This window comes from Phacochoerus africanus, chromosome 11 (assembly GCF_016906955.1).
Source record: "Phacochoerus africanus isolate WHEZ1 chromosome 11, ROS_Pafr_v1, whole genome shotgun sequence".
NCBI classification, from domain to species: Eukaryota; Metazoa; Chordata; class Mammalia; order Artiodactyla; family Suidae; genus Phacochoerus; species Phacochoerus africanus.
This window is the reverse complement of record NC_062554.1, coordinates 16808155-16832510: the sequence shown is the minus strand read 5'-3', so window position 1 is coordinate 16832510 and position 24356 is coordinate 16808155. Positions and strand designations below refer to the sequence as shown.

Sequence of the window (24356 nt, the reverse complement as noted above, 5' to 3'; positions counted from 1 at the left end):
TTTATTTAGAGCCATGGTAGTGATGACGACATTTGAGGTTTGGCTTGTTTATCTTAGTAGTGTTCCTGTTTATATCCCCTGTGCTACTTGGTTATAGGGACAAATGGTTACTTAATTGTGGGTGTGGTTGGCAGGGAAAAGACTGGGCTTAGCTCCTAAAGAGGAACCTGGGCTTGGAGGGCAGAGTGAGGAGCTGTGCTTGTGTGACCTGGAATCGGTGTGTGCCCCTTTTGCTCCCAGAGCAGAGAGATTCCAGAGCACTGTAGTTCCAAGGGAGTCCATTCAACTCAGCCTCCAGGAGTTCCGTCATGGCTCAGTGGTTAACGAATCTGACTAGGAACCATGAGATTGCGGGTTCGATCCCTGGCCTTGCTCAGTGGGTTAAGGATCCGGCGTTGCCGTGAGCTGTGGTGTAGGTTGCAGATGTGGCTCGGATCCCAAGTTGCTATGTCTGTGGTGTAGGCGGGTGGCTATAGCTCCAATTCAACCCCTAGCCTGGGAACCTCCATATGCCGAGGAAGCAGCCCTAGAAATGACAAAAAACAAAAAACAAAAAAAACCAGAAAAACAACCAATCAACTGAGCCTCCAGCCCTCATGGCAGTTATAGCATGTCAACCAGGAGGCGGGGCAGCAGCATCTTATTTCTGAAGGAGCTGGGCTTTGGAGTCAGCTGGACCTGGGTTTGAATCCTGGTCCTGAGACTATTTTGTGCCTTGAGGATAACCTCTCTGTACCTCAGTTTCCTCTTCTGTAGGTTAGGGATGATCATTGTAGTACATGTCTCATAGGGTTGTTGTGAGGGATTAAATGAGTGAATACATGTAAAAGAATACCCGGCACATAATAAACATTGGATTAAGTGTCAGCTTTTTTTTGCTCTCTTTTTGCTTTTTAGGGCCACACTTGTGGCATATGAAAGTTCCAAGGCTAGGGGTCAAATCAGAGCTACAGCTGCAAGCCTGCACCATAACCACAGCAACACCAGATACAGATCTGAGTCACTGTCCTCAACCTATGCCACAGCTCATGGCAACGCTGGATCCTTAACCCACTGAGCAAGGCCAGGGATTGAACCCACATCCTCATAGAGACTAGTCAGGTTTGTTTCCACTGAGCTACAATGGGAACTCCTAGCGTCAACTGATATTATTATTAACAGGAATAGAATATAAAATTCCTAGAACTGTGTTTGGCTACTAGTATGTCTTTTGCAATGTGTTTGCACCCCAGGCAGGCTGCAGCTTTTGTTGTCAGTCTTGCGGCTGTGTGTAACTAATGGCTTCTGAGTAGGTTCTGCCTCCTGGGATGCTGGCTCTTTACATGGTGACCGGTGATGCCTGACCTGTTTGTTCCATTACTTCCCAAACAGAAAGGCTTTCTCAGAGCATAGTTGCTGGAGAGTCTTGTGCACTTTTCATCCAGCAATGTGTTTTCTATTAGAAACAGAGCAGTAACCACAGCCAGTCACCCAGAGTTTACAGTTCAGCCTTAGCCACAGGCAGCCTGCATTTTTAAAGAGACCAAACACTTCACCCCCACCAGGGGAGTATCTAAAAAAACATTCATCAGAGCATTAAAATCATTTCTTATAGAAAGGAGAAGGGCTGTCACTTTTAGTTTGTGGCTCCCTGCATGTGGTCACCCCATAAGACTTGTTTATGAACTTGACTCTGACCAAGTAACTCTTCGCCTTCTTTCCCTGAAAGTGTATAAATTGGGCCCTGCTGACCTTTTAGGAGCCATTTCTCAGGTCTCTTGATTCTCTGCTTCATTTCTTTAATGTCTTTCTCTTTAACATCTGCCAAAGATGGAGAAATAAATGTGTTGCAAATGACCTAAGTACAGAAAAAGAATGCAGCCCAGTGCTGTCTTCTCTTTTCGTTGGCTTGGGAAACAGTGAGCTGTGGTCCCCGTGTGAGCCACACAGTCTTGCATCTTCCTGCTCTCCTTGAGTCTGGCCCTGAGATTTATTTTCTTTTCACTTTTAATAGCTTTATTGAGTTTTCATCCCTGAGTTTTTAGCTGGAGTCTAAGTTCGATCCTAAACTACTGCAGTATGGTAAAAAGTTTTGGTTTTGAAGCCAGAGGGGAAGAGAAAAAGGAAATCACATTGAGTCTTGCTGTTCACCATTCAATTCATCGGATCTTTCTGAAGCGCCTACTGTGAGCCAGGCATTGTGAAAGGCACTGTAGGACAGTGCTTCAGCAACACGGGAGCTGGATCCAGGCTATCAGGGTTTGAATTTTAGCTCCACCGGTGAAGTAAGACCCACCTATAAGTGGGACCTTAACAGCTTCTTATTTAATTTCTCCTCTGCCTCCGTATTCCCATCTGTCAAGTTGGGATGCCAGTAGTGTCCACCTCATAGGAATGTCATAAGGGTTAAATGAGTTAATGATACAGAATGAGATGATGGTGGTGGTGGTGGTGGTAGATGATGATGACAATGAGGATGGGGCTGGGATCAGGACTTAATCAGACACTCATTGCTCTTACGCTGCTCACAGTCATGTGCCTGGGTGCTGAGGGATGGACTTGGAAAGTGAGACAGATATAAATAATTAAGTGCAGCAAAACTTGGTGAGTATTGCTGTAAGGCAGGGGAGAGGACTCTGGGGGCATGTAGCTGGGAGGCTTCTTTTGATGGCATGTATACCTTCGGAACGTGAAGTCTGGCTATTAGCTTTATGCCTTTGAGTGACTCTCAATTTACTCACCTGTAAGATAGGTAATGTAAAAAATACGAGGCTCCTACACTTTTAAAGACAAATGGAACTTGGAATTCCTGCTATGGTGCAACAGGATCAGTGGCATCTTGGGAACTCTGGGATGCAAATTCAATCCCCAGCCTGGCACAGTGGTTTAAAGATTCAGCATTGCTGCTGCTGTGGTTTAGGTCTAGACTGTGGCTTGGATCAGATCCCTGGCCTGGGAACTCCATATGCCTCTGGTTGGCCAAAAAAGAAAAAAAGAAACAAACAAAAAAACAAATGGAAATAGACATCAATTGCCAAGTATAGTGCCTGGTATATTGTGAGTTCAATGACTGCTTAGGGACCCAGATTCTGAACAGAGAAGTGTATATATATATATAGTCCCAGTGAACAGAGATGGAACCCCCTGAGCTGCCACCTGCACCTTGACTTGACTGTCAGTCATCTCTCCAAGGATCATAGGATCACATAGAAATCACCTTTAGGAAGTTCCCTGGTAACTCAGTGGGTTAAGGATCTGGCAGTTGTCACTGCTGTGGTGTGGGTTTAATCCCTGGTCCAGGAGCCTTCACATGCCATGGGCATGGGCCCAAAAGAAAACAAACAAACAAAAATGACCTTTAAATGCAAGGAATCCTTAACAGGTCTCAGTGCCTTGGGCTCTCTTGTCTTTCCACCCTGCAACCCTCAGCCCTATGAACCCAAGACGGTAGGAGTGGCACTAAGGCTGCTCTTGCCTCCAAAGCACCCTTCCCCAGCTGGGCTCCCTGATCATCCTTTTCCTCTAACTCCAAAGCCCACTGGGCTTGTTCTGCTTCCATTGTATGAAATGAGCTCTGCTGGTTTGAATTGTATTCAACATAGTTTTTTTTTTTCCGTCTTTTTGCTTTTCTAGGGCCGCGGGGCGGCATATGGAGATTCCCAGGCTAGGGGTCTAATCGGAGCCATAGCCGCCGGCCTACGCCAGAGCCACAGCAACATGGGATCCAAGCCGCATCCGCAACCTACAGCACAGCTCTCGGCAACACTTAACCCACTGAGCAAGGCCAGGGATCGAACCCGCAACCTCATGGTTCCTAGTCGGATTTGTTAACCACTGTGCCACGACGGGAACCCCTCAACGTAGTTGTTGTTTAATTTTTCTCATGTTGATCTCAATGACAGAGGCTGTCTCATCTCTGTTTCCTACGGTGATTAGCACAGAGCCACAGTAGGTACTTAGTGGATGATTGTTTTTACCAGAATAGGGCTTTATGGGTACTGAGACTCTTCTGTGTAATGGGTTGTTTTTTTTTTTTTTTTTGCTTTGTAGGCCTGTACCTGTGGCATATGGAAGTTGCCAGGCTAGGGGTTGAATCAGAGTTATAGCTGCTGGCCTACACCATAGCCGCAGCAACACGGATCTGAGCTGCATCTGAGACCTACACTGTAGCTCACAGCAACGCCTGATCCTTGAGCCACTGATCGAGGCCAGGGATCAAACCGGCATCTTCATGGATCCTAGTCGGGTTCATTAGTCACTGAGCCACGAGGGAACTCCTAGCTGTTTTTTTTAATCTTCACAACAGTCCTCTGGAGTAGACAGAGCAGGTAGTATTTCTTTTAGCACAGTTGAGAAACTAAGGCCTACACTTACTTAGTTAATCGGCCCGTTAATTGATTATTTAATTCTGTAGAGTAGATACTAAGTGTAACTCTGTCCCACAGGCTAGGAAAATAGAGCTGGAAGACATCATCCCTTCAAGGAGGGGGCAGACATTTGAACAAATAATTGCATGAAGTTTTAGGACAGAGAAATGGGGTTTGTTTGGAGAAGATCAGCAAATTTCAGAAAGATGATGCGATACTTTCATTGGTCCTTAAAGGCTTAGCTCCACAATGCAGAAAAGGGGGGACAGGGGGCATCCCAGGCCAAGGAACTGCCCTGTATACAGCCCATGGGAATGAAAAGACTGGCACTTTGGGAGCCGCTGCAGCATCAGCAAGGCCGGCAGGAGGTGTATAGCAATGGGGTGGGAGTAGGAGGGAAGGTGGCAGTAACTCCCACGGCTCAGACCCCCAGACCCCCAGGACTTGCCGGAGACTGAAGACTTCTTCCCCAGCTCCTTCCCTTCGTTTAGTCTCCCGGTCTCTAGCCCTTCTTTGCAGAGGCGCACCCAGCCCGGACATAAACCACCCTTCGGCGTTGGATGCGCTGCCCTTCGCTCTGCTTTCTTGCACTTCCAGCTTCTCTGCACATCAATTTATAACGAAAACATCTTATGATGCTAAAACATCTTACCACGTGAGCGACGTGTGACCTGACTGCTTGGAAGAATAAAGGTTACTGGGGGAAAGGACATCTGTATCATTTGCGCTCTGTGGCATGAGGCGACAAGAAGGAGTAAAGTCCGTCTGTGACCAAACACCTGTGTTCCTCTCTCGCTGGCAGGGTCACTGGAGGGGCGCGTTAAATTGCTCCTCAAATGAGTCAGACTCACTGTTCCCGAGGAGACGGGCTTGAGCTCTGTGGGCAGGTCTGACTGGGCCCATCTCACTCGTGCCTGTGTTTGCCTTGCAGCTGTGTAAATGAGTATGGAAGATTATGATTTCCTATTTAAAATTGTTTTAATCGGCAATGCTGGTGTGGGGAAGACGTGCCTAGTCCGACGATTTACTCAGGTAAGAGCTCCGAGGTCTGGGGTCGGGTTTCTCCCTCTGGCCTGCAGGGTTGGGGGATCCTAATAGGATGGGTGAGTGGTACCCATGCCAGCCCCTTGGCTGCCAGTCCTTCATGTGCCCTTTGCAAGTGCTCCAGCTCTACAGCTTAGACTAGAGGGTTGGGTTTTTTTGGACATTCAAATTTTTTCATTTTATTTGGAATCTCAGCAACGATGAACATGATCCTTCCTTTCTCTGTGAAATACCCTCTGCTCTTTTCTTTCCTTCTCTTGCTTTATTGAAGCGCATGGTTCCAGGCGTTCAACGTCGTAATTCAACAATTTTTAAAGGTTATACTCCATTTAGAGTTATCATAAAGTATTGGCTGTATTCCCTATGTTGTATAATATATCTGCGCAGCTTATTGATTTTATACGTAATAGTTTGTGTAGACTAGAATTCTTAAACCATCCCCAGGGAGCAAGTCTCAGTGGGTGACCACCAGCCCTCCATGCCTCTCGTGGCTTCCTTTAGTGAAAGGGGCGAGAGGTTTTACTTTCAGTCTGAAGTGTCAAAAATGGCTTATTAGATTAAAAAAGATACATTATTCATTAATAATAATCCAAAGGTAGAAACAAATGAATCTGGACTTTAAACCTAAATGTTCACTTTTAAAAAAACTCACTTTGTTGTTGAATGCCTAAGGTTCCTTAAAAAGAAGTTGTAAAGGCACTGTCACATAATTTGGAGATGAATAATTTCTCCAGTTACTGTATAACCTGCATAACCTTTTTCTTATCTTGAAGTCAAGTTGTGTTTGTATAAGAAATAATCATTGGAAGTTCCTGTCGTGGCTGAGAGGTACCGAACCTGACTAGTATCCATGAGGGTGCTGGTTTGATATCTGGCCTCACTAGGTTAAGGATCCGGTGTTGCCATGAGCTGTGGTATAGGTCGCAGATGTGGCTTGGATCCACTAGGAACCATGAAGTCGTGGGTTCGATCCCTGGCCCTGCTCAGTGGGTTGAGGATCTGGCGTTGCTGTGAGCTGTGCTTAGGTTGCAGAAGTGGCTCAGATCCCTCGTTGCTGTGGCTGTGGCGTGAGCTGGTGGCTACAGCTCCGATTGGACCCCTAGCCTGGGAACCTCCATATGCCGCAGGAGCGGCCCAAGAAATGGCAAAAAGAGAAAAAAAAAATTAAAATTAAAATAAATAAAAATAAATTTAAAAATCAAGTACAAATTGAACCACTCAAGCACCCTGCTGATGCCCTCTCAATTCCTCCCAGAAAACTGACTAAATCACTTTGATTTAGAACCAAATATGCTGATTTTTCTAATCTATTAAATGGCAAGGACTATTTGAACTAAATTAAGTGTTCCTTCTGGGTTGAGTCCTTATTGTATGTTCTAAGTACAAGTTCCCTTTGGGCTGCTCTTTTGAGAATTACTGCCAGAGATTATATACCTGATTTTTATACAGAAATGGGTGGGAAATCATTCTGAGGTTGACCTTCTTTTGTGTTTTCCCAGAAAATTATGAATGGCCTTTTCAGGATTACCATGCATGCATCTTGCATGGCAAGTGCTGGTTGGAAAAGTTGAGAATAACTTTTCTGTCTAAGCCAAAGTGTAGCCTGGTGCCAGGGAAAGAACACTGGCTAGTGAGTGGAGACAAGGGCGTTCGTCCGAGCTCTGCCCTGACTCACCCCGTGAGCCTGGGGACGTTCGCCCCTGTGCCGAGCCTCCCTGCCACCTGCCAGGGGCCTGTGATCTCCAAGACCCCCTCCCGCTCTGATAGTCTGGCTCTCTGGAAAACTGGAGAGGCATGTTGGGTAACACAAACAGCTTGAGGGCCGAGTCACCTTTGGAAATGTCAAGGTTTTTCCCTTGACAATGAGAGCAGAATAGAACTCATGTTTTGATGAAGCCATGGCCTGGTGAAATAAAAAGTAACAAGCTAACAGGCGTCTGAGCTCAGTCAACCGCCATGGTGTAATATTGGAAACCCCAGCTGGTTTTACTTCCACCTAACGTTAGTAATCTTTTCTGCTTTGGGCAGGAGGACAAGACTACAGAGGTGGAAAGAAGTTTACAGTCCCTTTATCAAAAGTTCTCTTGACTTTGTCTTATTACTGAAGTTCCCTTACAGATTTTTCAGCCTACTCCTCTCATTTTACAGGTGAAAACCTCAGGTCCGGAAAAATGAGATGACCTATTAGCATCTCATATCATGTTAGTGGCAAGGCTAGGATTAGAACCCAGGTTTTCTGGTTTACAGCCCATCATTTTTATCTAACCTCTGAGACCATAGAAATCTGGATTTTCTTTTTCTTTTTGCTTTTTTAGGGCTGCACCCGAAGCATATAGAGGTTCCCAGGCTAGGGGTTGAATCCAAGCTACTGCTGTTGGTGTACGCCACAGCCATAGCATTGTAGGATCTAAGCCTCGACTGCGACTTACACCACAGCTCACGGCAATGCCAGATCCTTAAACCACTGAGCGAGGCCAGGGATCAAACCTGAATCCTCACAGAGACAACATTGGGTTCTTAACCCTCCAGGTCACAACAGGAACGTTGGGGTTTTCTTTTTAAAAGCATAATTGTTGTCATTAGGGGTAAAAATTCTTCTATTTTTTTTTTTTTGCTTTTTTAGGGCTGCACCTTTGGCTTATGGAAGTTCTCAGGCTAAGGGTCCCATCATAGCTGTAGCCGCCGGCCTATACCACAGCCACAGCAGTGCGGGATCCGAGCTGCGTCTGTGAGCTACACCACAGCTCGTGGCAATGCCGGATCCTTAACCCACTGAATGAGGCCAGGAATCATACCTGCATCCCCATGGATCCTAGTCAGGTTCATTAACCCCTGAGCCATGACGGGAACTCCCAAATTCCTCAGTTTCTAAACACTGATTTTTTTTAACCAATGAACATACCACCCATTATTTTTCTTTTCTATCTGCTTTTTACCTCTCCCAGTCTCTCATCTTCCCCCAAAGTTCATATTTCATACACAAGATTATGTTTTGTGTTGTTATTTAGTGGATAGTTAAAATGAATTGGATTCAGCTGTTTAATGAGGCATGGGGAATTGGGGAACAAAATGATGGTGAAGGCATTGGGACGAATTTGTTTTATTTTTTGGCATTTGTTACACTGCTAAACAGCTGGAGCTGTAAACTTGAAACTTGGCAGCCTTATGTTTGAGCCAAATCAAAATAGAAGAAAATTGATTCAATATTTGTAAGTAAAGTTATGAATGTTTATATTTACATCTTTTGCTGACATGCAATAGAACATTTTCTTTTGGTTTGATGTTCAGTCTTTTAAGTTCATACTTTAAAGAACTCTCTTGTTAGGGAATGGGCTTAATTAGAGATGCCCCAGTCTTAGCTCCCAGAGCTAATAAAGTCTATTTTACTTTAATTTCTAGAGGTTCTGGAATATGAATGTGGGAAGGAAAGAGAAACTAGGTGAAGGGTTCTTTTTTTTTTTTTTTTTTGTCTTTTTAAGGCCACACCCATGGCACTTGGAAGTTTTCAGGCTAGGGGTTGAATCGGAGCTGCAGCTGCTGCCCTACCGCATGGCCACAGCAATGATCCAAGCCACATCTTCCACCTACACCACAGCTTACAGCAACGCTGGATCCTTAACCCACTGAGCGAGGCCAGGGATCGAACCCTAGTCCTCATGGATGCTAGTCAGATTCGTCACCACTGAGTGGTAACAATGGGTACTCCCCGAAGGGTTCTTTCTTTCTTTCTTTTTTTTTTTGTCTTTTTGCCTTTTCTAGGGCCACTTCCCATGGCACATGGAGGTTCTCAGGCCAGGCGTCCAATTGGAGCTATAGCCACTGAGCCACAGCAACTCAAGATCCGAACCGCATCCTCGACCTACACCACAGCTCACGGCAACGCCGAATCTCCAACCCACTGAGCAAGGTCTGGGATCGAACCTGCAACCTCATGGTCCCTAGTTGGATTCGTTAACCACTGCGCCACAATGGGAACTCCCTAAAGGGTTCTTTCTTGATAGAATTCCTTCCCACCTCCAACTCCCTCTCTAAGCTTATGGGAAATACTATGTAACAGTAAATTACATTGTACATGTAGTTTTACTAAGATCATACCTTTCTAGTTCAGCTTCCAGTTTGATGTAAAGTTTTGCTTTGAAATACTTAAGTCAGACTGGAGAGAGAGAGTCGAGTTTGCCTGAGGTCTCCCAGAGATCCTAAGGCTGCTGCCTCCTTGTTTGGTGCTATTTCTATTACACTGTCTCCCTGGATGACTTTATTTTCTTTAGTTATCTTCCCAGGGTCATTGGCCTTGATTTCATGTGGTTATATCTGTATGGTACATTGCAGTGGGGGAAATGATTATTACTGTCAGGGCAGAGGAAAATTCAGAATTTCACTGTCTCCTTCCTATTTCTTATGTTGAATTCTTGCTTGTTTTTGCTTTTTTTTTTTTTTTTGGTCTTTTTTGCCATTTCTTGGGCCGCTCCCGGGGCATATGGAGGTTCCCAGGCTAGGGGTCCAATCGGAGCTGTAGCCGCTGGCCTACACCAGAGCCACAGCAACGCGGGAGCCGAGCCACATCTGCAACCTACACCACAGCTCACAGCAATGCCGGATCCTTACTTAACCCACTGAGCAAGGCCAGGGATCAAACCCACAACCTCATGGTTCCCAGTCGGATTCGTTAACCACTACGCCATGACGGGAACTCCTTTTTTTTTTTTTTTGCTTGTTTTTTCTTATTGGTTGTTTACTCTTGGCTATCCATGTCCTAGACTAATCAGCCAGTCCTCACCCTCCTTGATCTTACTTTTCAGAGCACCCGTTCATTTTGCATCCACCCTAACCATCCGACCTCATCTCTGTGGCTCCATGTTTCTCAGTCTCATCCTTGTTATCTGATTTTTCTGTTTCATTCTTTGAAATCAGGGCCCCAACCCTGTCCCAGTTCTCTCCTGTTATCCTCTCTGTCTGCCTTTTCCTCTTCCTTCTTTCAGCATTTCTCTCTCCTGTATTCACCCTCCTCTCTCCTCCCCTGAAAACATACACACAAAGTTAAATTCAATAGCACTTCTCTGACACTAACTAGAGATCTCTCTTCTACCAGTTAACTCAGCCAAAGGAAGGGATTGGTGATGATAGTGATAGAAGGTGGAGGTGGAGGGGTGGAGAATTTCATTTAATTGAAAGCTTTGCTTATTGTTATTTTCCATTATTTCTGCTTTAGGGTCTTTTCCCCCCAGGACAAGGCGCCACAATTGGAGTTGATTTTATGATTAAGACAGTGGAAATTAATGGTGAAAAAGTAAAGGTAAGATGCTAAGTGTTCAAGAAGACTTTCATTGTACTTGAGTTCCTGCTGTGGTGCAACAGGATTGGCGGTATCTTGGGAGCACTGGGACACAAGTTCTATACCTAGCCTGGCACAGTGGGTTAAAGATCCAGCATTGCCACAGCTGTGGCTTAGGTCATGACTGTGGCTCAGCTCTGATCCCTAGTCTGGGAATTCCATATGCCTCAGGGCAGCCAAAAAAAAAAAAAAACCAACCCCAGAAAACTTCCATTGTACTATGTTAGAGGCAGCCGTGTTTTCATAACATTATTAAATCACCTAATGGAAACCCACATTGAAAATAACATACTTAGCCATGGCAGCTTGTTTCCAGAGTCCCTCTCTTCCTTTTATGGGGGCAGAAAGGTGTTGTGGGTGATGTATTTACAGATTGGAAGACAGAGGGAGAAGAGCTAAGGTAAGCTTGTCCTGTCCCCTGTCATGTCAGACGTGATATAAGACAAAGATGAAATGTTTTTTGGGGATCTCCTGAGTTGGGCCAGTAAGCAGAGGTACTTCTTAATAGCCGCATCATGAAAGATCTTACTGATTCCCATATTCATTATGGGTCATTCTGTCACATGAATCATTTATTAGAATTACTCTGTCTCCCACCTTTCCCCTACCCCAGTAAGGGAGAAATACTAAATGAGGGGTCCAGGAGGGATCCATGATGTCCTCCGTCCCCTTTGTGGCCTTTTGGATGGTTTGGAGCTATGGTGTGTTCAGTAACAGAAGGGAGGCAATGTTTTCAAATGCCTAATATGTGTCAGTCCCCCTGCTATTGGCTTTACATTTCGCTGAATCTTTACTGTAAACCCTGTGAGGTCAGTGGTAACTTATCTTCATTTTATAGTTTTCAGAGAGATGCAGAAACTTATTTATCCATGGCTACACAGTTAACAAGGGAGGTAGGCAGGATCTGAACCAGTTTCATGTGGACCAGTGCACTCCACTGCCCCCCGCCCCCAGGGTCTGCCCTGCTGTGAGAGCAAGAAGGGCATAAGGCATAATAAGCCCATCACCTTGGAGCAAGGAAAGAGGAAGGTGATGGACAGAAATGTGCAGTACGATTAAATTACTTGGAAGAAGGGTAGAGATACTGATCTTTGGCGCTGTGCTCTGCCTGCTCCTCAGTTAGTGAAATTCCACTGTCAGTTCTTTCAGAGCTGGGTCCCATGGAAAGAAGGGATGACCCTGTCATCAGGGGTGCAATGAGAACAGAGTTCCAGCCAGATCCCCAAATCAGCATCCCGAGGTTGAGTCCATGTCACTTGCATCCTTCTCCCATGGGTACCTGCACTCCTGCCTTTGGATGCTTCAGAAATGGCAGAGAAGCTCCAGGATGCTCTTATAGCGTTTCACAGACGCACACAGATGTGTTTAAGATGAGGCTTCTGAGAGGTCAGAAGCTTTCCCAGTGTCTCAAAGGAATTCCTTACTGCAGACACATCTACACCAAATACAATAGTGATGGAGGACTGGGGGCTCTGGAAGACAAAAGCAGGGTGTGAAATCCACACACATGCCAGCTGAAAAGCTCAGAAAAAATAGTGCATTGGGATGGAGAGAAGGAGCTGGGGTGTGGGGAAAGGAGGGAGCCAAGAGTGGCACTCAAGGGACGGTGGCAGGAAGAGCCTCCTGTAATTCTCTCTTGTTCCAGCTGAGAGAGGTGGTTGCCTTCCCAAGGAGCTGAGTTAAGATAACTTCTGTTTCAGGTATTTTATCTCCACATGCTGGTGCTTCTCATTTATATGCACATATACATATGAGTTCATTCCTTTGATTAGAAACTTTTGTACCTACTATGTACCCTATGCCCTGGGATTAAATAGCAGTGAATAAGATTAGCCCCATTGTTAAAGAACAAGCTTATTTTTCTTTCCTGAATCCCCAGGTCTAGGTATTACATTTATTCCACTGTCTGTGAACCACAGCCTCATTTTGAAGTACTTAACTACATTCAGCTAAAATCCATCTTTTTTCCTTCTTCTTCGTTTGTGGCCACCCCACAGCATGTTGAGTTCCCAGGCCAGGGATCAGATCCGAGCTGCAGTTGTGGCAATGCTGGATCCTTAACCTGCTGTGCTGGGCCAGTGCTGTGCTGTGAACCAGTGCTCTAGAGATGCCGCTAACCCCATTGCGCCACAGTGGGAACTCCTAAAACCCACCTTTACCATCTGACTCCACCACAAGACCACTGGCTCCCCAAGAACAAGGTTTATGTCTCACTCATCTTTGTATCACAGCACAGTTCCCGTTCCTATCATCACGTTGGGCCTCTGGACCTTCATCTGTAAGAAGTGAGAGTTTACTGATCTCCCAAATCCAGTCCTAATGAATTTACCTGTGATCCTTTCTCGCCATATATGTAGAATCAAGATCCCAAATGACCGTCTTCAACCACATTAATCCAAGGGTCTCGTTAACACTTGGACATGTGAGGAAGGCAGTCCACGCTTCACTTAAGGAAATGGTTGTTTTCTTATTGTTGGTGTTCTTTAATATTTAGCTCTTCTTGTGAGAGTTAAGTACCTTCTTGCTGAGAGTTTTCAGGCTTTCTCAGGGCCCCATAGAGTCAATGGGAAGAGAATCCAAGAGTGGTTTGTGCAGGATCAGCCACCTAGTGAGGACCAGAACCCCAGTTTCTCTCCTGACTTCTCATCATCCTCCCTTAGTCTCCCCTACAAATCCCGTTCTTTCTAGGGTGGCTCCCAGGATCAAAGGCAGCTCATCAGAGGTATTAGAAAGATTCTCGTAGCTGGAGTTCCTGTTGTGGCTCAGTGGTGACGAACCCGACTGGTATCCATAAAGATGCAGGTTTGATCCCTGGCCCTGCTCAGTGGGTTAAGGATCTGGCTTGGCCATGAGCTGTGGTCTAGGTTGCAGACATGGCTCAAATCTGACATTGCTGTGGCTGCGGCTGTGGCATAGGCTGGCAGCTGTAACTCTGATTTGACCCCTAGCCTGGGAACTTCCATGTGCCGCAGGTGTGGCCCAAAAAAAACCCGAAAGATTCTCGTAGTTATTAAGGCTTAGTGCCAAGTCAGCAGAGGCAAAGCTGAGGAAGAGGCTCCTCTCTTAAAGTAGTCTGCATTATGACGGTGACCTTGGGTAGAAAATATACTTGAAACGTATATAGAATTTTCTCCTGTCCATTGATTTTTTTTAAGCCTATCATAAATTAATGAGGAATAAGCAAATCTTTAAGCTCAGTCTACAACATTTTAACTTTAGGAGATTAATTATAATAGAAATAGATTTCCTGGATTTGCCTCTCATCAGGTATATATTGCACAGCTAGGAAAGCCTTGAAAATATGCACATGTATTTGCTCTTTCAACCATTTGTTTCATCCAACCATCTTATGGTAGAGTAGATGCTTTGTGCCAGGCACTGTGTGAGGTAAAGCATCTTTGCTCCTGAGTTAATTACTGTCATCTTGCTCCAACATTTTATCTGGGAGGCCTTTTTTAATAGTCTGCTATCATTTAAGCAAAATGAATCAATCCTTCCTTTGTGATTCCACCAGCCTTTGCTGAATCAGTTAGCCATCATTCAGATGTGTCCACCACGAACCATGGGCTGTTTTAGGAAGGCACTGAGGGTATGAGGTTAAATAAGAGGCAGCTCTTCTCCTCAAAGAACTCAGTCTAACAAGGGGCACCCTAGTAAGCCAGTGATTGTTGTATGTTATTGTAGCAGTGGGGCAATGGAGGTACAAGTGGTGGTGCAGAGAAGAGTGGACAATGGCACAGCCCCGTGCTGGAGGTGACAGTGATTAGAAAGCCCAGGGTTGTGGTATTGAGAACATAAATTGATGGACATAAGACCGACACCAGGAGACCCTTCTCCTGCTGGCCCCATAGAGCACCTCATATTTTACTATGGTTAGTCCTCTCTGTACTATGAGCTCTTTGAGATCAGGGATCATGCTTTATTTATCTTTGTGTCCTCCCTATGCTTAGCGCAGTGTTCTGCATCCATTACTGATCTATCCATGCTGAAAAAGATCAAATGAAGTGCGGAGAGAATAGTGAGACCAAGTTGAATAGTAAAGGCAAAGGAATATGGATCTTCTCAAGAATGAACTATGAGGCTAACAACAGGTGGCCCCCACCCCTTGAGAAAGCAGCCTACATCTTGGCCAAGACATATAATTGCAATTCTAGAAGATATTTCAGTGGTTTTACTTCTCAAAGCTGTTCTCAAGATGGGCCAGTCATGAGAACATACTGATTTCTAATGATTGGCCGTATTAAATCCAATCACAAGTGTTTTTTGCGTCTCAGTGTGGCATTAAAATAATAGTCTTTTGTCCTAAGGCACATGCGGGCATAGAGGAACCATATCTCTAGGTTTGAGGCTGAGAAGAGAAATAGCTTTTGTCCTGGCAAAAGCTGTAACATCTGTATGGTCGCCTTCAGCCTCCACGGGCTTTTCATGTACATCATCAAAGGGCAGCTGCACCCTCAAATCAAAGGAGAGCCTGTGTGCCTCTGATTGGTGGCAGGGACCACCGGTCACTCATCGGTCTCCTCAGCTAAGCTGGTATGGACAGAGGGTGACACTGACTGCCTCATCCTCCTCGGATGCAGATGGACATTAAATCAGTCTCCGGCAGCAGAGCAGCATGGCATATGGACCGAGTCCTCTGCTGGGAGTCGGGAGGCCTGGCATCTGAGTCCTAGCCTTGCGACTAACCTGTTAATGAAAGGGAGGCATAAACTTGCCTTACGGTTGTTGTAAGGATCAAATGAGACCATGAATAAATATTTGAACATTGACTATTTGACAGATGCTGTATCTGGTGGAGGGGATAACTGCCAGTAGAATGGACCCCACCTTCCCCCCTCCTGAAGCTTTCAGTCTAGTGAGGAAGGTGGTTATTGAACAAGTTATTACAAATAAGTGATTCAAGCGCGTCAGGTGCTGTGAGGGAGAGATGATAGGGGAGTTTCGGGGGATGGGGAACCTTGCCTAATCTGAAGGTTCTAGAAGGTTTTCCCTGAGGAAATGATGTTCTGTTAATGAGGGTGAAGGCATCCTGTGCCATGTGCAGTTGATGCAATTACAAGGGAAGTTCACCGTTGATGTTATTTCTCAGGGCCTCGGGTTTGTTCTGCACTCAGAAGGTCTCTCTGGGGAACAGTTCTCCTTCAGGAGTCTGCTCTGCACAGGGAAATTCAGGTTGAAGCGAGAAGTGTTTTGCCTTCTTTGTTGTTAGAACCATCAGTTTTAGGTCTGGTAAATGACTTTGGCAGGCTTGCACATTATTAATCTCTTTATAAAGAAGCCATTGAAGCCCAAAGAGATTAAGTGACTTGGCCAAGGTCACAGAGCTTACAAGTGGTGGAGGAAATTATTTTCTTTGTCTGCCATGGTGTTGTTCCTGTTTTCATTAACAAAAGTGATATTTTAATATATTCATTTGAATTTTGATTTTTTTAATTTTAATTTTTTGGATGCACTTGTGCCATGTGGGATTTTCTGGGCCAGAGATTGAATCTGTACTACAGCAGCCACCTGCATCACAGCTTAGGCAACACTGGATCCTTAACCTACTATGCTGGGCCAGAGGTCTAACCCATGCTGCTGCAGAGACAACACCAGATACTTAACCTGCTGTGCTACATCAGTGGCTCTTAATTTCACCTGTTATAAAGTTATTAAATAAACTAAATGCCCTTTTTTTTTTTTGCTTTTTTAGGGCCGCACCTGAGGCATATGGAGGCTCCCAGGCTAGGAGTTGAATTGGAGCTACATCTGCCGGCCTACGCCACAGGCACAGCAAGGCAGGATCAAAGCCGCATCTGCAACCTACACCACAGCTCACAACAATGCCAGATCCTTAACCCACTGATCGAGGCCAGGGATTGAACCTGAAACTTCATGATTCCTAGTCAGATTCGGTTCCACTGTGCCACACCAGGAACTCCCTAAATGCCTTTTTAAAAAAGGAACAAAGGGGAAACTCTGAATGATTTATCAGAGTGAGAAAAACAAAACAAAATAAAGCAAGTCCCTCTAATCAGAAACTTCTAACAAATTTTTTTTTCTTTTAATTATAGGTGCCTTTTTCTTTCTTTTTCTTTCTTTCTTTCTTTCTTTCTTTCTTCTTTTCTTTCTTTCTTTCTTTCTTTCTTTCTTTCTTCTTTCTTTCTTTCTTCTTTCTTTCTTTTCTTTCTTCTTTCTTATCTTTTCTTTCTTTCTTCCTTCCTTTCTTTTCTTTCTTTCTTTCCTTCCTTCCTTCCTTCCTTCCTTCCTTCCTTCCTTCCTTCTTTCCTTCTTTCCTTCTTTCCTTCTTTCTTTTTTTTTTTTTGCCACAGCCCTGGCATGTGGAAGTTCCCAAGCCAGGGAATGAATCTAAGTTGCAACCATGAGCTACAGCAACCCCAGATCCTTAACTCACTGAGCTAGGCCAGTGATTGAGCCTCTGCTGCCGCAGAGACAACGCTGGATCCTTAACCCACTGCACCACAGCAGGAGCTCCGGGTGCCTTTTTCTTAGGGCAGAAAATAAAATTATTTTATTTTACGAAATTAATTGCATGAAGGTGTTTCTGTGTCTCAGCAAAAGCAAGATCATTGCTTGCGTTCTTTTCTGCCTCTACAACCTGATGCTTCTCTTAATGCCTTTTCAGCTTCAGATCTGGGACACAGCAGGTCAAGAGAGATTTCGGTCTATCACCCAGAGCTATTACCGAAGCGCCAATGCCTTGATCCTCACCTATGACATAACCTGTGAGGAATCCTTCCGTTGCCTTCCTGAGTGGCTGCGGGAGATAGAACAATATGCTAGCAACAAGGTCATCACTGTGCTAGTTGGTAAGTAAAGACGAACCCGGAGGGAAATTGATTTATGAGCATCAGAGAATTTATAATCACAAGGCTTGTGCCTCGGTACCTTCCAAGAGTATAGTCAACAGCTCTATAATTCATGCAGTCATGAATTCATTCAGTTCTTCTGAATGCAATTGAAGAGAAAATGAAATAGATTCTATTCCATGGTGATGGTTTAGAAAAGTAAAATAGAAAATATTGCTGATTGATTTTCCTATTAGTACAGACTCTAGGAAAGAAGGTGGACTGCAAGACATTAAAAAAAATACGACTACAAGATCATGGAAATTGGTCTAGAATTAAAATATATCTAAGTTAATACAGAATTCATTAGTGAAGCAATTATTTTTTTGCCTAAAAAAATGGACTTTTTTTAGTTTTTCCCTTCTTACATTTATACTAATTCAAAAAATTCTAATTTTCAGAAAGAATCCACTAAGGGAAATTCTGCAGTTTCATCTTGTAAGAGAGTAGAACCTCTATTTAGTATGGGGAAAAAGCGGAAAATAAGCCACAGTTTTCTGCTTTTTCTGTGGTAACGAATAAACCCATTAAAAATGGAATTGCAGTGAAATGGACCAGATTATTAAAAATCTTCTAGTGGTGATGGAAAAAATGTTAATAAGATATGGTTGTTAAATTTTTTCTCCTAAGAAGGAACATTACTGTGTATTCTAGAAGGACCTGAATTTTGGAAATCCGCTTAAAAAACCTCAGAAACATTAAATTACAAATCATAGTTAATGGTAAACTAAACAAACAACACTTTAGAAAAAGCATTATAGCTAGCATATGTGTACCAGGAATCATATTAGGAACATTAGGTGTCATGAGCTCACATTTATTGTTGAGGAAAGCAAGGCTCCCCAGACAGGTGAAGTTCTTTGCCCAGGGTCGCACAGCATGTAAGATTGACTCCAAACCCTGTGTGTGTCCAACTGTGATGTGCTGGCTTGTAACAAATTGCTGGATTCTTCCTTCAGGCAGCTGGCTTAAGTATCTGACTCTCTCTGTGAGAGAGAGTGCTCCAGGCTCTGTCCTAAAAACCCTCCTGCACACAGAAGAACCTTTACCGTGAAGAGCTTGAAAGTCCTCCACTCTGGACTTGGGCTTTGCTCTCTGTTCCACGGAAAGCCCTCGAAAACTTGAGTCAGAGCACTGCTACTTGGGATTCTGTCTAGGGAAGTGAAATGAGGATATGAGGGGATGTAATTGGTTCAGTATGAAAGTGGCCCTGGCTTTCTTTTTTTTTTTTTTTAACTTTTTGTTACGGAAAATTTTAAACGTAAGCAAAATAGAGAAAATAGTCTAATGAATCCCCACATACACATCTCTCAGCTTTGAAAATTATCAACTCATAGCCGGTCTTATTTTACTTGTTCCCTATCAGTTGTCTGCCCTCCCCTTCACATTACTGTGAAGCAAATTTCAGATGGCATATTGACTCAATTTACACTATTTCATTGTGTATCTTTCTCTTTTTTTGGCTGTGCCCACAGCATGTGGAAGTTCCCAGGCCAGGGATCAAACTCATGCCACAGCAGTGACCTGAGCCACTGCAGTGACAAGGCCGTATCCTTAACCCACTGTGCACCAAGGCAACTCCCAGTGTGTGTCTCTAAAAGATACTTTTTTTAAAAAAAGAGAACCTAACCACAATATCATTTTCACACCTAAAAATATATTAATTTCTTAATAGCATCAAAAATTTAGGCAATGTTCAAATTTCCTTGATCAACTTTTATGTGAAAAAAATGTATTTGAAGATCCAAAGAGGATCCACGTGTTATAATTAATTTTATATCTTTTAATTCTCCTTTTAGCTATTAAGTTTCCCCTCCATTTTTGCTCCCTGGGAATCTGTTAAACCATTTGTTTATCCTGTGGAGTTTTCAAGTTTGAATTTTGTTATTTCACCCCTGTGGTATCATTTGATATGTTGCTCTATCACCTGTATTTCTCACAGGTTTGTGGGTAAATTTAGAGCCTGGTCAGATTCAGGGTTTTGTTTGTTTGTTTGTTTTTCATTTTAGCAAATACACTTCATAGTTGGTATTCAGAGAGAAAGTTCTCATAGGATATTCAAGAAAAATGCTTGATTCTTTCATTTATCGCTTTTCCAAGTATTGTGTTGGTTCCTCAGTCTTCCAAAAGTAACTCTTGACGTTTTATTTACATTTCGAATATTGTCACAGATTTTTACATATTTGATATATTTTAGTCCCTTGCAATTATTATTATTGATGCCCCAGGCGTTCGAACTTTGACACTGGCAGCTTCCTCACATGGGCTCCTGGGTCCTTTTGACATAACCCAGGAATCTTCGATCCTTTTCTTGCTTTCTGGTATGAGTGTTCCAGGCACACCTGATGCATTTCCTGCCCCAGACCTGGAAAAGACACTCTTTCTTTTCAATGAGAAGTTGTATTTAGAGGCTACAAGGTGATAGGAATCATCTTTACTGGGTGATCGGTGATGGCATTTAGGCTCTTCAGTGGACAGAGCTAGTGTGTGTGTGTTGTGTGTGTGTGTGTGTGTGTGTGTGTGTGTGTGTGTGTGTGGAGTCCTGTAGCATCCACAGGGGGTTACCTTATTAGGCTCTGTTAAACATTTTGACTCACAAGGCTACCATTGGCCACAGGGCATCACAGTCACTTAGGAGGATACAGGACAGGAAACACACCAGGTCAGCATCATGCTTCCTCTTCAGTGGAAACAGCCCTCATAGTGGTCCTCAGACCTGTCCAGGACCTCCTGGGACAGTTCCAGTCTGAGGAAAAAAGGCTCATTTCAGGCAGGTGCAGGATGTGTCTTGGCTAGAAGCCTCAATGCCCCCATAGAAGCCAGTCTTTCTTGTAACATCCCAGTAGGCCTAACTTTCAGGGTCTCCTCAAATGAAGAATCACCACCCTCAGGGAAGCCCAAAGTTAAGGCTCTCTTGTTAGATATTTATAATTCTACCTGGGATTCCCAGGCCAGTTGGAACTGATCAATCAAGGGTCACTTTTACCGTGAACAACATTGCTGTGTGACACAGTTGACATATCACCTTTGTCAGATTTCCAGACTAGAAGGAGACAGTTTTTTTAAAGATAAAATAACACCATGAATGATTCTCACTGATACTTCCGTTTGTAATTCATGACTACAGAAATTTCACTCAACCTCATTAATCTTATAACTGGATTTCCTTTCTCCTGTGCCAGAATTCCCTACCCCAGTGCCATGGCATAATTACTGATTTGCCTTCTCCCCTGTAATATGTATAGCAGCCCCAGAATAATAATGTCAGCACCGCCACCAACAAGATGATTACTGCAACAGTTCAGCACTTTTTCCTTCAGTTCTCGTTGTCCTTGGGATATATGCCACTGGGGATGCCTGGCTAAATTACTGGTTAAGTTATCTTAAACTCACCTGAAGTGGTTCCTCTCTGTGTGATGACATCACTTTGTGATAAACAGGCTCATTTGTTTAATTTTGCTTTCAGTTTTAGGAAGTGCTTTTTATATTTAATTTCATATGAACTGTATAATCTCATAAGACATTGATAATGTTCTGAAGTCAGAGCTATAAAACAAAGTATATTTAGAGAGGTCTGGTTTTCATCCCTCAACCTTGCTCCTTTTCATGGGTAACCATTATGTTTAAAATTAAAATTTTGTTTTATTCTCTCCTTAAAAAAAATAAGCGGATAAACTGAATGTATTTTTTTCATCCTTTTTTTCTTAGACAGTTGTATATTATATACACTTTTTTCTACTTTGCTTTATTTGCTTAATATATCCTAATGTCTCATTCTGTGGGAGGCTATAAAGATATTCCTTGCTGCTTTACACACCTACGGATGTAACGTAGTTTGTTCAGCCAGTGCCCAACTGATGGACATTCAGGTTGTTTCCAGTCCTTTGTTATTACAAATGGCCCTGGTATTTTAAAACAAACAGTCCAGGAATCACAGTCACACTTGTTCTGCTTTACTTGCCCATCTGTCTGATTTGACTTCGAATGCGGAGCTGAATCTTGATGTTTCCGAACTTGCAAAAGAGTCAAATGACGATGCCTTCTTTGACTTTACCGCTGTTTTAGGCAACAAGATCGATCTGGCTGAAAGGAGAGAGGTCTCCCAGCAGAGAGCTGAAGAATTCTCAGAAGCTCAGGACATGTATTACCTGGAGACCTCAGCCAAGGAATCCGATAACGTGGAGAAACTCTTCCTTGACTTAGCATGCCGCCTCATCAGTGAAGCCAGGCAGAACACGCTTGTGAACAATGTATCCTCACCCTTACCTGGAGAAGGAAAAAGCATCAGCTATTTGACTTGTTGTAATTTCAACTGAAGGCGGAGGCAAGGAGAAGCAAGAGGAAACAGCAGCTGCCCTGATGGGCCCGGAATTGCTGGAGAGATCTGGCGCTGACTCTGGCTCCCGCTCTGGGACCTTCTGACTCCTGTGGGCTCCTGAGCTTACAAAGCATGGCAGGCCGAGGGCCTCATCCACAGGCCAGCATTAGCAGAACACATAATGGTTTCACCCTTTTGCAGTCTGGAGTTGGATCAAGGAGAAAATTGCACTAGGCACTCCGTGATCTGCAGAGCATGTTGCTTTTTTTTTTTCTTTTTTTCTTTTTTTTTTAGTAAAAAAGCAAGTAAAACGCATTCCTGAACACAGTCCATGGGGCAGTGCACTGTAGAGATCCCTCCTGCACGTCAGTGGGTGCATGTGGGGACTGCTCTTTAGGGCTTCTGGGGGCCCTGGGGTTTTTTTATCTACCAGATAAACCAAAACTGGGAAGGCCAAGTCCTCTCTCTGTGGTGCATATTGATGACTCCATGGAGATTTTGAAAAGTGTTATTTCTCTTTTCCACGGGCACTTTCAAGAACTTTGGGATGTGAAAATGAAACGAAACCTTTACCCATGACAACAGTTAACAATCATCGTTTTAATAATAGATACAAGCTCCATGACTCCTTTTGGTGCTAATGAATCCACTCTTTCAGACCAAACGTTTTAATACGTTGATGTCCTTAAATACATTACCTAGAAATAAAAAAAAAAAAAAAAGAAGTCCATGAATCAGCACTCTTTCTCAAAATTTCAGTATGACCTTTTCGAGGCTGGATTTGTTGGAAAAGAGAATAATTTCCTTTCATGTTCCCTTCTAAACCTCTACCATTTTATTCTTCCATTCTCCCATCTTTCCTGCCCTCTAAGTAAATGAAAAAGTTTGAAAAATGAAAAAAAAAAAAAAAGAATGGTTGATACTCTACTATAAAAGACTTCATGAATAGTATGAGAAAATAGACCCAATCTGACCAAAATACTGTGGAATAATGGACTGCAGTGCAGAGTTCCAAGCAGAGCACAGTCCTTGATAGCAGGTCACATCTTTTACGACCTGGAACTATCCAACTTGGACAGACCAAGGCTTAGGATTTTGTAGATGTTTTTAGCATGGTAAGTGAGAATAGCAACAGATGAAAAGTCTCACGAACCATTTTTGTATCTGCGGTGATAACCTTGGAAAACTTCTGCTTGTGGAAGCAGATTGTAGTCATTGGTCATCTTCTATAATAATGTTACTCTCAGACTCATGACCATACATTGTTTCCCATTTCTTTATCTTTTCCTCTTTTTTCCCCGTCTCCCCCCCCCCTTTTTTTTGTTTTTGTTTTTTTAATCTCCTTTCCTCCTAACTCCCTTCCTCCCCTTCCTATGCATGTGTTACTGCAAATCTCCAATTCAAATGGAGGTGTATGATATGCCTTTACTTAGCCAATTTAAAAGCAGAACTCAAGACGGAAGCCGTGCTACTGAATATGTTACTGTTTCTTCAGTGCCATACGTTGATACCTTCTAGTTTGTTCACTGATATTCATGCACATTGGGAAGATAATTAAACCTGTTTGCTGTTGATGCTGTCCGATGTTTCTGTAGCTAGTTGCTTAGCATAACCAAGGGATGAGTAACGGGGTGAGGCTATGATGTGTAATTCCTGTTGCTGTAGACAGTGGCAGTCTCAGCCCTGATATGTTGATGTGTAAAAGCTGTTGAGTTTTAAAGCAATGAGTCATGTGGAGACACGGTATTGGTGAAGCATTTCTAGTGTTCCTGGAGCAGGTTTCAGAGTCACCCATCATTTGCACATGGAGACCATACATATTAAGGGACTGCTACTTATGGCTGGCCTCAGCACGGTTGTCGTGATCCTGTGGGTAAGAGAGAGATCCCAGAGGTCAAATGGCTTTTTCTTTTTTTTTAATTTTAGAATCTCTCTCTATAGGAAAGAAATGTCATTTTAAGAAACACCAACCCAAATAATTTATCATGTCACCTTTCCCTCCCCATTTTCCCCACCAAGTGAGCGAGTGAAAGGTATTCAGAAAACACGTTAATCAAAGTGGGCAGAAGAACCCTTTTTAAATGGTGAGGAAATGTTCCTAAGTTGAGGTTTATCATCTTCCTTTGGGGCAAACATCCAGTGTCCCCAGCATGTCATGATTGAACTTTGTCTCACAGCAGCAAGTGTACTGAAAATAAAGTTGTTTTATGTGCTTAGGGAATAGAACATTGTTAGTTTGGGCAGATTTAGCGATACAAGAACAGGTCTTAGGGCCATGCCTGCGTTCTGAAATTCTTATTTCCTAGGCCTCAGCCTTCTTTATCCACCCTGGGCCAGACTCAGAAGGGGATTAGAGAGCTCTGCCCTTGAGCCCTTTCTTCCCTCTCACTCTTCCTAGTCTTTCTGTGACCTATCCATGGCGTGTAGGCAAGGACACAGGAGAATGTAGGGCTTTGTTTCTTTTTTTC

At 43.6% G+C, this 24356-nt stretch overlaps 2 protein-coding genes across 2 annotated transcripts in view; both read left to right on the top strand.

The window, feature by feature from the left end:
- RAB30 (RAB30, member RAS oncogene family) overlaps nt 1-23460 on the top strand; it is a 93979-nt gene extending 70519 nt beyond the window's left edge. Inside the window, exons 2-5 of the mRNA XM_047754079.1 lie at nt 5278-5378; nt 10600-10683; nt 17348-17531; nt 21636-23460. Of these exons, the coding sequence (XP_047610035.1) occupies nt 5286-5378; nt 10600-10683; nt 17348-17531; nt 21636-21886 (612 nt within the window). The 5' untranslated portion in view covers nt 5278-5285 and the 3' untranslated portion in view covers nt 21887-23460. The remainder of the gene's footprint in view (nt 1-5277; nt 5379-10599; nt 10684-17347; nt 17532-21635) is intronic.
- The window catches only part of PRCP (prolylcarboxypeptidase), a 130142-nt gene continuing 123296 nt past the window's right edge, over nt 17511-24356 (top strand). The window contains exon 1 of the mRNA XM_047754077.1: nt 17511-17531. The gene's annotated coding sequence lies outside the window, so the exon portion shown is untranslated. The remainder of the gene's footprint in view (nt 17532-24356) is intronic.